Consider the following 15,609-nt stretch of genomic DNA (forward strand, 5'->3'; position numbering starts at 1 on the left):
GCGCAAATTACCGTGAGGAAGGATGCCATGAAGTTATGCACGCACCCGCTAAACAGGATACTCAGGGCATTGGCACATAAAAATAATGGATATCTCTAATACAAGAGACTTGCAATACAGTGATAATAGCATGTCAATCCTTTATTATTTACATACAGAACAAAGAACTCTGACGTGTTAAAATAGAGTGAAAATTTTATCTTAGACAGTAAACACAGTTCAATGGATAAGTTCGAGAGGTAAAATACCCGATATTAAGTTTCATACAACACCAACGCATTGGTTACAAATCTTCACAATGATGATGACTGTGCACTTCCAATTTGCATTTCTCAACGTTGAAATGAACAACACGATTAGTAAGAGTGGGTTTAGCCATCTGCTGACAGTTATTAGCGGTGCTGTAAGCAGTGTCATCGAGATCCGAAGGACCGTGTTCCCCCGTCAGACAGCTACGTACGTCCTTCCTGTAAACTATCTCTTTGAACTCTTTTCGTAGATGAACGTTGAAGTATCCGTAGAAGATGGGATTGAGTGCACTGTTGACTAGGGCTAATGTTTGAACCCCGATCATAATATTCTTAGAAACTTCAATTGAATAATTACTGTAGATACGGATATTATTCACTATAAAATATGGGGTCCAGCAGATTATAAAGCTAGCAATAATGCAAATAGTAAGTTTTAATGTCTTAATTTTAGCTCTTGGAATGGTTGACGAAGCATTCACACATCTCCGCAAGTAGATATCACTGGTGTTGTTGGAGAACGTTTGGTGTTCTTTTCCAGCTGCCCACACAGCTCGTAGGACATTTATGTAACAGTAACTGATGCAAATTGCAGGGATGACAAGGATATAAGTTGTCAACCAGGTGAAATATAATTTTCTTTGCCACGCTGCTGTGTATCCCTTACTACGGCATTCGTATCTCACTTGACCACTGGGGAATCGTCCATTTTCGATCTGAAATTAAAAGAATTGTTAAGTATTTTATTATTAAATTTCATCGTACATCTTATAATTAAATCACAGCAGAGAATGTAATTATTAGCCATACAAACAGAAACAATTCTTATTAGACTTTTTTATTAAGTAAAAATTAATTTTCAAGAGGATGAAAAAGATTTACTCATTAGTCAACCACAGATACGATGCTCCTAAAACCCAACAACAACAGATCACTTTTTATTTTACAAAATATTGCAAAGTGTAATACAGTTGGCGCTTTACCGTGGGTGCTCGAGCACCTCCCATGGATGTTGCAGAAGAGTTGTAACTCGCGTTCTTAAACACGTAGTGGCGCATTTGCCGTTTTAGAAATGGCGCCTTCTGTAAAACGAGAGTGGGTTTTCCTAGAAATAAAACTTTGTGGTGTCACTTTGAATGACTTGTATCTAACTAGGATAGTTTTGTTTCCATTTCCACATGGAGTGGCCCCGGGTGCCAAGCGAATTCGAGGTCAAGCTATTTTTCTGCGAAAACAGAGTGCTCATCAAAAGCGATTAAAGTTTTTTCTAATTTCCTACGTTTCTATTAGCAGCTTTATTTCTATATCGTTCTACACTTAAAAGCCACAAGTTAGAACAGAGAAAGGAAACTCACCTTTCTTTATTTATCCATATATTTCTATTTTCGCTAACTAACTAACACTTTAACCGCTTGGCCTCCTAGCGGCACTGCTCCTGCCTCCCCGTGGCGGGGCCGGAAATCTTGGCAAGTAAGACCACTTGCCAAGGGCTAAAAGGAGCAAACATGGCAAACACAGACCATCAGGATATTGAGAACGAAAATCCAAAGAGACAAAAGACTGATCGGATGGAGCAACCTTGCCCATCGTTCTTAATTATCCACTCTCTTACTAGTCAGCCCATTAATAAATTGTCTCCGTTTGTCATACAAAAACATCTGGAGGGTATTGCAGGATCTCCCAAGACGGTGAAGAGACTGCAATCAGGAGACATACTAGTAGAAACCACCAACCACAGACATTCTGAGAAGCTGTTACAGCTTACAAGTTTTGCTGGCATTCCAGTCAAAATATCGGCCCCAAGTGCCAAGCGATAGGGACCAAGCGATTTTCTTAAGCGAATTATAAAGTGATCCTTCCAAGTGATTTTGTTCTCTTTCATTTCTAGCCGCTCTTATTCTCAGTTCATTGTAAGTGGTTCTTCACTTAGCAGATTTTAAGTAGAACCCAGGAAGGAAAATCACCTTTCTTTTTTAGGATAATTATCCATTTTCTCACTAACAAACTAATCCGCCAGCCGCTTGGTCACTAGGTGGCACTGCTCCTGCCTCCCCGTGGTGGGGCCGGAAACCTGAAAGGAAAAATAATCCTTTCAGGGCTAAAAGGAGCAACAATGGACTTGACAAACCAGGCTTCTCCTGGAATTATGGATCAAACTGATCACAATCGGCAGCAAGATGATCTTAATCCATCTAGTGCCAAAAGACAAAAGAAAGATGTGACCAAAACCATCTCGCCACTCTTTCTAATTGTTCATTCCCTATCAGACCAACCAGTTAGTAAACTTTCTCCCTTTGTTATACAGAGGTGTCTAGAACATATAGCTGGTCCACCGAAAATGGTTCGCCGTTTGAAATCAGGCGACCTTCTGATAGAAACGACAAATCATCGACATTCTGAGCTTCTTCTTGAAACCAAAACTTTTGGAGGGTTTCCCATCAAAGTCACTCCACATGCCACTTTAAATTCATCTAAAGGGGTTATCGTGGAATGGGACCTCCTAAATAGCTCTGAAGAAGAAATCGTACAAGAGCTACAAAACCAGAATGTCACACATGCCAATAGAATCCTTATTAAAAAGGATGGAAACCTCGTTCCAACCCGCACCATCATACTTACTTTCAGTACTCCAACTCTACCATCATCAGTCAAAGCCGGGTACCTGAATTGCCAGGTAAAACCATACATCCCCAATCCATTAAGATGCTTCAAATGTCAAAAATATGGCCATTCCCAAACAGTATGCAGAGGACAAGCTATTTGTGCCACTTGTGGCTCAAAAGAACATACCAGTAAAGAATGCAATACACAGTCTCCTCGCTGCCCAAACTGCAAAGGAGACCACCCTGCCTATTCCAGAGACTGTAATATATGGAAAAGAGAAAAGCAAGTTCAAAAATATAAAACTGAACATAAGATAACATATCAAGAAGCCAAAAAGCAGATACCACTACTTCCAGCAGTGAGATCATATGCAGCAGCAGCAGCAACACCAGCAACTACAGTGCAGAAAACAAAGGTAATTGCAATACAGACTGACATCACAGTCCCACCTAACATCTCAATAGCAGATTGGGCACGTAATCTTCTTCTACAAACAAAACAAAAAGTTGACCAGGCAATTAATACACCCATTGTAATCCCACCAGATGCTGAAGATCCAACACCAACAAGCAGTACAAATTCCACCAAATCTGTAGAAAAAACACAAAAAAATACTGACACTATGGATATTGATGAAAAGGAGAAAGAAGATGAACCAGTTCTGGAACTTTACGCAAATGATGACATGGACAGTTGTGGCCGACCAACCTTCCCCAGAAAAGAAAAAATCAAAACAGATCGATTAAAACAAGCAGCTCATCGTAAGTCATCTGAATCAAGTACTAAACCCAAATAATGCGTACACTTCTACAATGGAATTGTCGTGGCTTTCGAAGTAATCTAAGCGATATCAAAGATCTAATTTCCGTATATGCTCCTGCAAGTATCTGTTTGCAAGAAACAAACCTAACTCCGCACATAAGTATTTCAATCAAGAACTACAATCTATATAGGCAAGACCGAAAAACCAATACAGGTCATGGAGGAGTCGCCATTCTTGTTGACTCTAATGTTCCATCCAAGCATATTCAGCTACACACACCCCTTGAAGCAGTCGCAGTACGCATCGTGGCTGGAATTTCCTTGACTATGATTTCTCTCTACCTTCCACCTAATCATGCGTATACACTGCAAGAATTTGAGGATTTAATTGAACAATTACCATCTCCTTTTTGTTTGATGGGGGACCTTAACGGGCATCATATCATCTGGGGATCACTTCGTACAGACAAAAGAGGACAGATGATTGAAAAACTTATAAATAATAGGAACCTAACACTCTTAAACACAGGTACTCACACCCATGTCCACTTACCAACAGGGACTACCTCTGCAATTGATCTCATCATTTGTTCCCCAGCTCTCTTTCCTCTCCTTGACTGGTCTGTTTCCGATGATCCCTATAGCAGTGATCATTACCCAGTTGTTTGTCACCTACTAGCAAATGATGTACAGCAACCTATAAGAGGTATAAAATGGAAATTTTGCAAAGCAAACTGGGAAAAATACCAATATGCTGCTTCCTTAGATGAGAAAATCATAAGACATACTGATATCAATAATGCTGTTACTCATATCACAAATCAAATAATTTCTGCAGCAAACATTGCAATACCAAAGACAGCTCACCAGTCTCATAAACATTACAAGCAGTGGTGGAATGAAGAATGCTTGGAACAAAGAAAGAAAAAAATAAGGCTTGGAATCAATTCAGAAAGTATCCCACCACCACTAATCTCATAAAGTATAAGAAAGCCAGAGCAAAAGCACGCTATATACGCCGGAAATCTCAGAAAGAATCCTGGATATCTTTTGCAAGCAAAATTAATAGAAATATGGACAGCAGAATAATATGGAACAAAATTCGACAAATTTCAGGCAAATATACAACCGTCCCTAAACCGATCATAAGGTGGAAAGGTCATGACATAACTGATCCAGAAAAAATTGCAAATCTACTAGGAGAAACATTTGAGGAATTGTCAGCAACAACGTCATACAGACCAATCTTTCAAACATATAAAGCTCAAATGGAAAAATACAAAATTAATTTTCATGCAGCTCATGAGATTTCATACAATCAATCCTTCACTATAAATGAATTGCATAAAGCCCTAGCCAAATCTAAAGAAAGTGCAGCAGGTCCGGATGGAATCCACTATCAAATGATCAAACACCTCCATAAAAATGCTTTATACATGCTGTTACTGCTATGTAATAGGATATACCTTGAGGATACATATCCAGACTCTTGGCGACATTCGTTTGTACTGGCCTTTCCAAAACCTGGGAAGGACCATTCAAATCCATATAATTATCGTCCCATCGCGCTCACTAGCTGTCTAGGTAAAATTTTAGAAAAAATGGTGAACGCTCGGTTAACATGGTTTCTTGACTTCCATAACCTCCTTAGTCCTAGTCAATATGGTTTTCGGAAAAATAGATCCACAATAGACATAATGACAAAAGCTGAATCAAATATTCGCAATGCCTTTCTCCGAAACGAACACCTTGTAATGATATGCCTTGATATTGAAAAGGCGTTCGATACCACGTGGAGATATGGTATCCTTCATGAATTGCACAAATTAGGTCTTCGAGGCCATCTACCGAAGTTCCTTCAGAATTTCATGACTAAAAGAACTTTCCAAGTCCGCTACCATCATATCCTCTCTCTAATATACAATCAAGAACAGGGGGTCCCCCAAGGCTCAGTCCTCAGTGCAACCCTTTTCGCTATCAAAATAAACCCAGTAACAGAAGTTATTCCAGCAACAATTGAAACCTACCTATATGCTGACGACCTCACCATATCATGTCACTCACAGAATATGCGGACAATCGAGAGGCAGCTCCAATGTGCTATTAACAAAATAGAATCCTGGTCCATCTATAATGGATATCGAATTTCAGTACAAAAGACAGCGGCAATACACTTCTGCAGAAAACGAAAGATGCATCCTGATCCAGAACTAAGGATAAGCAATCAACAAATTCCACTGAAACAGAGTATCCGGCTACTAGGACTAATCATGGATCAAAAATTAAATTTCCTAGAACACATAAAATATCTGCGTACAATGTGCTTAAAGAAATTAAACATTCTACGAGCTGTATCAGCCATGACATGGGGAGCAGATCGATATTCACTTTTGCATGTTTATCGTGCAATGATAAGATCTAAATTAGATTATGGTTCTCCCATTTACTCCTCAGCTAGGAAAAGTGTGTTAAACTGGTTAGATCCAATTCATCACAATGCATTACGTGTTATTTCAGGAGCCTTCCGTACCTCACCTGTGTATAGCCTATATACAGAGATCCATGAACTCCCACTCAGTCTTCGTAGACAAGTTCTTCTTATGAACTATGCTGCGAAAGTTCAAAGCCTTCCTGGACATCCAACATGGCAATATCTGTATAAACCGAAATGGGAAAATTTATATACGAACAAACCTAATATCTGCAAACCTGCAGGTATCCGACTAAAAGAAATACTCTCACAATTGAACTTAAGTATGAATAAAATCTACCAAGATACCCCCACAGCCCTTCCACCATGGAAAATCAGTTCAGTAGACTGTGACATGTTCCTCATAAAATGGAAACAGAGCAATATCCCAAGCCAACATATAAAACAGCTCCATTCCTCTTATGTAACGCAATTCTCTGACTATTCTCATCTGTATACTGATGGATCCAAGACGGCCACACACGTTGGTGCTGCTGTTGTATTGCCAAACAACATAATCTCACAGTCTCTTCCAATAGAGTGCAGTATCTTTAGTGCTGAATTGTTTGCAATAAGTCTCGCCCTAGATCACATTGCCAAAACTTCCCTCGTAAAAAGTATTATTTTCACAGACTCATTAAGTGCAATATATGCTTTACAGACAGAAGATCATCCATCTCATCCGTATGTAAGGAAAATTCTTTCCTCCTTATCACACCTTCGGGAAAACAAACAAAGAGTCAGATTCACTTGGATTCCTGGACATTCTGGAATACTCGGCAATGAATGTGCGGATGATGCAGCAAAACATCCATCTAACAAAAATTCTCACTTGCATAAAATACCGCTCAATGACTTTAAAAACATCAATCGACAAGCCTCTGAAAATATATGGACGCAGACCTGGAAATCTCAAACAAACAATAAATTATACCAAATCAAACAACAGCAGAAATCCTGGAAATCAAGTTTTCGGTCAAACAGACATGAAGAGGTTATCCTCGCCCGGCTTCGCATCGGACACACATATTTAACACACTCTTACCTCCTAATGAAAGACGATCCTCCACAATGCCCTCAGTGTCTGACTACACTAACAGTGAAGCACATCATAATAGAATGTCCACGATACCAAATTGCCCGTCAATCAGCTTTCAAATCGCATTCAAATGAGCCATTAAGCCTTGAACTCATTATGGGAGAAAAGTCAAACATCAGTGAACTCTTATCATACCTCAGCTTAATAAACTTAACTAATCATATCTAATATGTTAAATCAGTAACAATATAACAGGAAATAACAAAACTTGAACAGGCGCAATATAGCCGAAGTTGCTTTTGCGCCATTAAACCCCAAACAACAACAACAACAACAACAGTCAAAATATCACCGCACACAACCCTAAATTCATCTAAGGGTGTGATATCCAGTTGGGACTTATTAAACGTTACCGAGGAAGAAATAACCCAAGAGCTGCAGGGACAACACGTAATTGAAGCAAGACGAATAATGATTAAAAAAGATAATGAACTTACACCTACAAGAAATATTATTCTCACCTTCAATACACCCAACTTACCCTCCTCTGTAAAAGCAGGTTATTTACTTTGCCGAATCCGCCCGTACATTCCCAATCCTTTAAGATGTTTTAAATGTCAAAAGTATGGTCACTCACAAACTGTATGCAGAGGAGTTCCTGTCTGTCCCAACTGTGGTTCCTCGGATCACATACAAAGTGACTGTACGACTACTAAAATGACATGTCCAAATTGCAAAGGTGATCATCCTGCCTATTCTAGAACTTGTGAAAAATGGAAAACGGAGAAACAAATTGTAAAATACAAGGTCGAGAACAAAGTGAGTTACCCAGAAGCGAGAAGACTAGTGTCACCTACTATGAATAAAAATATTTCCTATGCTAATGCAGTTAAAAAATACCAAACAGTCTCTACTCAAACTAATGTTACAGTTCCTACTAATATTTCAATTTCAGATTGGGCTAGAACTGTCCTCTCTGTGGAAAAACCAAATGTACCTAAACAACAACCCAAACTCTCAGACCAAGCAAATAATACTCTTCTTACAATACCAGCGGAATCTCCTCCTCCAATGAGTGCTACCACACCATGTATCACAAATTCAAATAGAATCAAAAATAATCGAGACACAACCATGGACACAGATGGAACATCTATAGAGGAAGATCCACTTTTAGAAATCCATGCCGAAGAGGAAGAAATGGACACTGGTCGGCCAGTCTTCCAAAAAAAAGACAAACACAAATTGGAACGCCATAAACCAGTCACTTTCAAAAAGCAGTCAGAATCCGCTCCATCAACTAAACACAAATAATGCCTTGTATTTTACAATGGAACTGCAGAGGCTTTCGTTGCAATACAGTCGATATCCAAGATCTAATAAATCGATTTTCTCCAGTTGCCCTTTGTCTTCAGGAAACTTACTTAACTTTGCAAATTTCTCCTTCGATAAAGAACTATTGCCTTTATCGAAGGGATCGTAATACAGCAAATGCTGCCCATGGTGGTGTAGCGATACTGATTAATTCAATGATCCCAACTAAACATATTCCACTTCACACTGAAATAGAAGCTGTTGCTGTGCGTATAACGCTCCATATTGAAATAACTTTAGTATCAATCTACTTACAGCCAAACCGTACCTACTGTTTAAAAGATCTTGAAGATCTCCTTATACAGATACCTCCACCTCTCTGTATGTTAGGGGACTTCAACGGGCACCACCCCTTATGGGGCGATCCTAAATTAGATAGACGAGGTCGACTCATTGAGAGCCTAATAGAGGCAGTAAACCTCACTATACTCAATACTGGCACACACACTCACGTTCAGCTCCCAAATGGACATACCTCAGCCATAGATCTCTCCATTTGTTCTCCGTTACTGGTCCCGACCATAGAGTGGTATGTTTTAAATGATATAATGGGTAGTGATCACTTCCCAATCGTATGCAACCTATTAATAGCACAGACTCCTCCAGCTCAACCCTGCAGAAAATGGAAATTTGCCCGAGCAAACTGGGCAAAATTCCGGTCATCAATATCTCTTGATGAGCAAAAAATCCGTCTCCAGCCTATCGATGATGTGACAGAATACATCACGTCACATCTCCTAAATGTAGCTAAAGAAACAATACCACTGTCAAATCCCTCGGTTCGTAAGCATTATAATTATTGGTGGAATGAGCAATGCACAAAAGCCAAAAAAGCAAAAAATAAAGCCTGGAATTTGTTTCGGAAATATCCAACAACACCCAATCTAATTAATTATAAGAAGTCAAAGGCAAAAGCACGCTTCATACAAAGGCAAGCCAAGAAAGAATCCTGGATCCGTTTTGCATCAAGCATTAACAAAAACACTAACACAAAAATAATATGGAAAAAAATTAGACAACTTTCTGGTAAGTTTCCTACTGTACCTTCACCAATTCTGTCCTATAATGGGCAAGATCTATCTAGTCCTTTAGATATCGCAAATGCTTTGGGCAACACATTTGCTGAAATCTCAGCGTCAGCAGCTTACACTCCACTTTTCCAGAGAATTAAAAACACTGCAGAACAGCACTCTATTAACTTCCAAACTGCTCATCTTCTGCCGTATAATAAACCTCTACAATATTCCGAACTCTTGCATGCGATCGGAACAGCCCACAATGGTGCTGCCGGACCAGATGGAATCTATTATGTCATGCTACAACATCTTGATGACAAAGCCTTGCATCTCCTTCTGCTCTTTTACAATCGTATTTTTCTAGAAAACGTCTATCCAACCTCTTGGCATCATTCTACTGTTTTGGCATTCCTAAAACCTGGAAAAGATCCAACCAATCCCCATAGCTATAGACCAATATCCCTCTCAAGCTGCCTCAGCAAAATTCTAGAAAAAATTGTCCACTGTCGACTCGTCTGGATCATTGAGTCAGAACAGTTAATGAGCAATAGTCAGTATGGCTTTCGTCAAAACAGGTCATGCTTGGACCTTATGGTGAAGGCTGAATTTGCCATTCGTAATGCCTTTATTAAGCATGAACATCTAGTAATGGTTTCCATAGATATAGAGAAGGCTTTTGATACCACCTGGCGGCATGGCATACTAAGAGATCTTTACTCTCTTGGTCTGCGGGGCAACCTTCCTATATTTATAAAGCATTTTCTACACACTAGATCGTTTCAAGTACGATACCAATATGCCCTCTCTGCAACTTTCATTCAGAAAGAAGGTGTTCCACAGGGATCAGTACTGAGTGCCACTCTTTTTGCTCTAAGAATAGATTCTATCACTAAACAACTTCCAAATACTGTAGAAACTTACCTTTATGCAGATGACCTTTCCATCTCCTGTCATTCCCAAAATATGAGATCTATTGAACGACAGCTTCAGATATGGCCCCGAGTGCCAAGCGATATTAGTGACCACAGCGCCTTTCCAGAGTGATTATCTAGTACGCTTAATTGTAAATACGTTTCTCCTGAGTTTCGAAATTCCGATAACTCCTGAATATTATAATTAAATAGATATATTCAAATACTATAACCTAGAAAGGAAAGCCACCTTTCTTTAATCCCTCTTTTTATTTTTAGTTATTACTAACCCTTTTCTTCGCTTGGGTCACTAGGCGGCACCGCTCTTGCCTCCACGTGGCGGGGCTGGTAACCTGGGAGAAAAAGACAATCTCCCGGGGCCAAAAAGAGCATATCATGAGTAAATCAAACTCAGACTTATCTGGGCTGCCAGACGCAACCCAGATATCAAAAAAGAAAGACAGTTCCACAGCAGGAACGGCAAAGCGCCAAAAAACTGAGCCAGAGACATATCCCATTCCAACCTATCTAATCATCCATTCAACTGGTGAGAATGCAGTTGGCAAACTCTCTCCCTTTAGAATTCAAAAGGAATTGGAAAGTAAAGCAGGATCTCCGAAATCCGTAAAAAGACTCAGATCAGGAGATATTCTCATTGAGACATCTAATACCAAACATTCTGAGCGACTTCTGAAAACAAATTTCTTTGCAGGTCTCCCAGTAACTGTAACACCCCACAGATCACTAAACACCTCTAAAGGAGTGATCTCAAACTGGGACTTACTAGATGTAACTGAAGAAGAAATGCTAGAAGAACTGAAAGAACAAGGAGTTATTCATGTCAAGAGAATCTCCACGAGAAAAGATGGTAATCTGATCCCTACCCGCAATCTGATCTTGACTTTTAACACACCGTATCGTCCATCATCCATTAAGGCCGGATATCTGGTATGTAATGTCAGACCATACGTCCCAAACCCGCTACGGTGTTTCCGATGCCAGAAGTATGGACATTCCCAAACAGCTTGCCGGGGAACCCCCACTTGCGCAAAGTGTGGTTCAATCGAACACGATTGCGAAAACTGTAATGCTCCTCAATCAGTATGTCCAAATTGCAAAAACGATCATCCCGCTTATGCCAGAATATGCGAGCGCTGGAAAAGCGAGAAACTTATCCAGAAATATAAAACTGAGCATAATGTTTCTTACCAAGAAGCAAAAAGAATCATCTCACCACCAATTCATGCAGACAGACCTACGTATGCCCAAGCCACCAAAAAATTCCAATCAACCGGATCGCAAACTGAAATAACAGTACCTCCAAAACAGTCTTTCTCAAATTACGTAAAATCTTTGTACAGTGCAACTCAAACCCAAGCTGTAAATACACCAATTACCATACCACAAGAAAACGTCCAGAGTCCGGATCAAGGACCCAAAGAAAAACATATCCTAACTTCTAGTCACCAACAACAAATGGACACTGAAGAAAAATCAGCAGATGACCCTGTTCTTCAAATTTTTGTTGAAGAAGACATGGACACCGAAAGGCCTTCCTTCCCAAAAAAAGATAAAAGCAAAAGTGAAAAACAGAAAACTTCAACAACCCGAAAACGCTCAGAAAGCCTAATAAGAGATAAATAATGAACAGAATAATACAGTGGAATTGTCGTGGATTTCGTGCCAATATCGATGACCTATACGATCTTTCATGTACGTACTCACCAATATGTCTCTGCCTTCAAGAGACGTATTTAAAACCCCAAAATACACCAAAACTGTCTCGTTATAACATTATTAGAAAAGACAGAACCAATCAGAATATCGCACATGGTGGCGTAGCTATTTTAACAAACCCACATATTCCTACCAAACAGGTCTCACTGAACTCTCCCCTCGAGGCAATAGCAGTCCGTATAGCTGCTGACATCCATATGACAATCTGCTCCTTATACATTCCACCAAGCTATACACTCCAGCAAAATGATCTCAACAATCTTATAGCTCAACTCCCAACACCTTTCCTCATTCTGGGAGACTTAAATGGTCATCACACTCTTTGGGGTAACAACAACATCGACCAAAGAGGAAAACTAATTGAACAGTGTCTAGACAATAACAACCTCCTTCTTCTAAATGACGGTTCACCTACATACGTTCACCTTCCTTCAGGAACAAGCACTGCAATAGATTTGTCTATCTGTTCTGCAACCTTATATCCTATTCTAAAGTGGACGGTAAACAACGATCCGCTACATAGCGATCATTTCCCCATAATAATTGAATTACTTAATAAGCCCACTCATCATCCTACTAAAATTCCGCATTGGCTTACTGATAAAGCAGATTGGCAGTCCTATAAAAAATTAACCAAGCTTGATCCCGAAATAATCCAAAATTTCACAACTGACGAAGCAGTTGACTATGTCACCAAAATGATATTACATGCAGCAGAACAAACCGTACCGAAATCCTCATCAAAATTACCGATTCATCCAAAAACCTGGTGGAGTGATGAATGCCTTGTGGCTAAAAAAGTGCAAAGCAAAGCTTGGAATTCTTTTCGCCGGAGTCCAACTACAACCAATCTCATTCAATATAAGCGTGCTAGAGCAAGAGCGAGATATGTTAGACGCTGCAATAAAAAGGCTGCTTGGATCCGCTTCACTTCGACTATTAATCAAGCAATGTCTACACATAAAATTTGGAAAGCAATCAGAAAAATGAGTGGCAAATATAAACCGATACCCCTACCCATCATGGAATGGAGAGGGCAGAATGTAAATGATCCTGCTGGAATTGCCAATATACTAGGTGAAACCTTTGCAAAAACATCAGCAATAGAAAGTTATACGCCGACCTTCAGAAGATTAAAAACAAGTTTAGAAAAACAAAAGTTAAACTTTTCTTCAAAAGGTGATGAAGAATACAATTTACCTTTTACCATACACGAATTACATAGAGCTTTGTCAACATCTAGACGCAGTGCTGTAGGACCAGATAACATCCACTATTCCATGATTCAGGAACTAAGTACCGAATCATTACAGTTACTTCTTCATCTATTCAACAGACTCTTCCTGGAAGATAAATTTCCTAATCAATGGCATCACGCTACGGTCCTTGCCTTCCCTAAACCAGGTAAAGACCCTACAAATCCCACTCATTATAGACCAATCGCCTTGACCAGTTGCATTTGCAAAATTCTCGAAAAGATGGTGAACCGCCGACTAATCTGGTACCTTGAAAATCTCAATCTGCTACATTCTGCACAATACGGTGTCCGACAAAACAGATCTACACTAGATATACTAGTCAGACTAGAGAATTCCATCCGTAATGCATTCCTCAGATCGGAACACCATGTGTTAGTCTGCTTTGATATCAGTAAGGCCTATGATTCCACGTGGAAGTATGGAATACTCCGTGAATTACATCGTCATGGACTTCGGGGTCACCTCCCGATTTTCATACAGAATTTCCTATGCAAGCGTACATTCCAGGTACGATTCAAAACCTCACTGTCCCAAGTATTTTCCCAAGAAGAAGGAGTTCCTCAAGGCTCCGTACTCAGTGCTTCACTTTTTATAATTGCAATAAACTCCATTGCCGGACAAATTCCAGACACTGTTGATAAAGCACTGTTTGTAGACGATCTTAGTATTTGGTGTCATGCTAAAAATATGAATACTATTGAGAGACAGTTGCAAGTGGCAATAAATAAGATCTGTTCATGGGCTCAGACTAATGGATTTCAACTTTGTCCAGAAAAAACATTTTGCATCCATTTTTGCCGCCAACGCAAACTCCATCCCAATCCGGAGCTACAACTGAATCGCCAACAAATAACAGTTCATCCCAGCATACGGTTCTTAGGAATCACTTTAGACCATAAACTCACTTTCGTTGAGCACATCAAAAGACTAAGAACATCATGTCAACAAAAACTAAATATCATCCGGGTTCTCTCTGCAACCAATTGGGGAGCTGATCGCCTTACTTTATTACGGTTATATAGAGCATTAATAAGATCGAAACTTGATTACGGAGCACCAGTCTATAGTTCAGCAAGACCTAGTGCCCTTCGCTGGCTTGACCCTATCCATCATAGTGGCATACGGATTGCATTAGGGGCATATCGCACATCTCCAACACATAGCTTATATGCTGAAGCACACGAACCCCCTCTCTCAATCAGGCGACAACAACTGATACTACGTTACGCCTATAAAATTAGATCTATGCCGGAACACCCGAACTGGCCCATACTTTTCACATCACAGCACAGTAGGTTATATCAAAACCGCCCTAATGTTAATCGTCCTTTGGGTATGAGAATAAAACACCTCTTAGCAGAACTAAATCTAACCTTAGACAATGTGGCACATAGCCTCCCATCCTCTCTTGCTCCTTGGAATATCATTCCACCCTCATGTGACTTACATCTGCATGAATGGAATAAATCTACTTTGCATAGAGAAAACTTCTCGCAACTATACCATGCAGTATTGGACCAGTTTCCCAGCTTTTCCATAGTACATACGGATGGATCAAAGAATGATGTCCACGTCGGAATCGCCGCAGTTTTTCCAAACATCACATTAGCTTATCAGTTATCACCTGAGTTCGGTATATTTTCCGCCGAACTAATAGCAATTCAGGTTGCACTGAATCATATCGAGTCCTCTGATATTAACAACAGTTTAATTTTCACAGATTCTTTAAGTGCACTTCAAGCACTAAAAAACACCATGAACATCACCCACCCAGTCGTGAAAAGAATAGTCAGCTCTTTACATAGCTTATCAGAACTTGGAAAAAACATACATTTCTGCTGGGTCCCAGGACATATGGGAATTCCTAGAAATGAACTAGCGGACAATGCTGCCAAATCAGCTCACCTACCACCCGAGAAAAAGTGGAAAGTGCCTCATCAAGACTATCGACCAATAATCCAGAAAAAATGCATGTGCCAATGGCAGTTATCATGGGAAAATCAACCTAATAATAAACTTCGAAGTATCAAGCCAAACCTTGAGCGATGGCCTTCCAGCTTTAGTTCAATCCGACATCAAGAGGTAATTTTGGCTCGACTGCGAATAGGCCACACAAATATCACTCATGGTTATCTTTTAAGAGGAGAAATACCCCCTCAATGTCATCACTGTAATACACTGCTCTCAGT

At 39.8% G+C, this 15,609-nt stretch overlaps 1 protein-coding gene across 1 annotated transcript in view; it reads right to left on the reverse strand.

The window, feature by feature from the left end:
* Positions 1-283: 283 nt before the first annotated feature.
* The window catches only part of LOC150077503 (vasopressin V1a receptor-like), a 66,574-nt gene continuing 51,248 nt past the window's right edge, over positions 284-15,609 (reverse strand). The window contains exon 3 of the mRNA XM_090385924.1: positions 284-964. Within this exon, the coding sequence (XP_090242050.1) occupies positions 284-964 (681 nt within the window). The remainder of the gene's footprint in view (positions 965-15,609) is intronic.

The sequence above is a fragment of the Mastigoproctus giganteus genome, chromosome 12 (genome assembly GCF_048544385.1).
Source record: "Mastigoproctus giganteus isolate SK-2022 chromosome 12, ASM4854438v1, whole genome shotgun sequence".
Classification (NCBI taxonomy): domain Eukaryota; kingdom Metazoa; phylum Arthropoda; class Arachnida; order Uropygi; family Thelyphonidae; genus Mastigoproctus; species Mastigoproctus giganteus.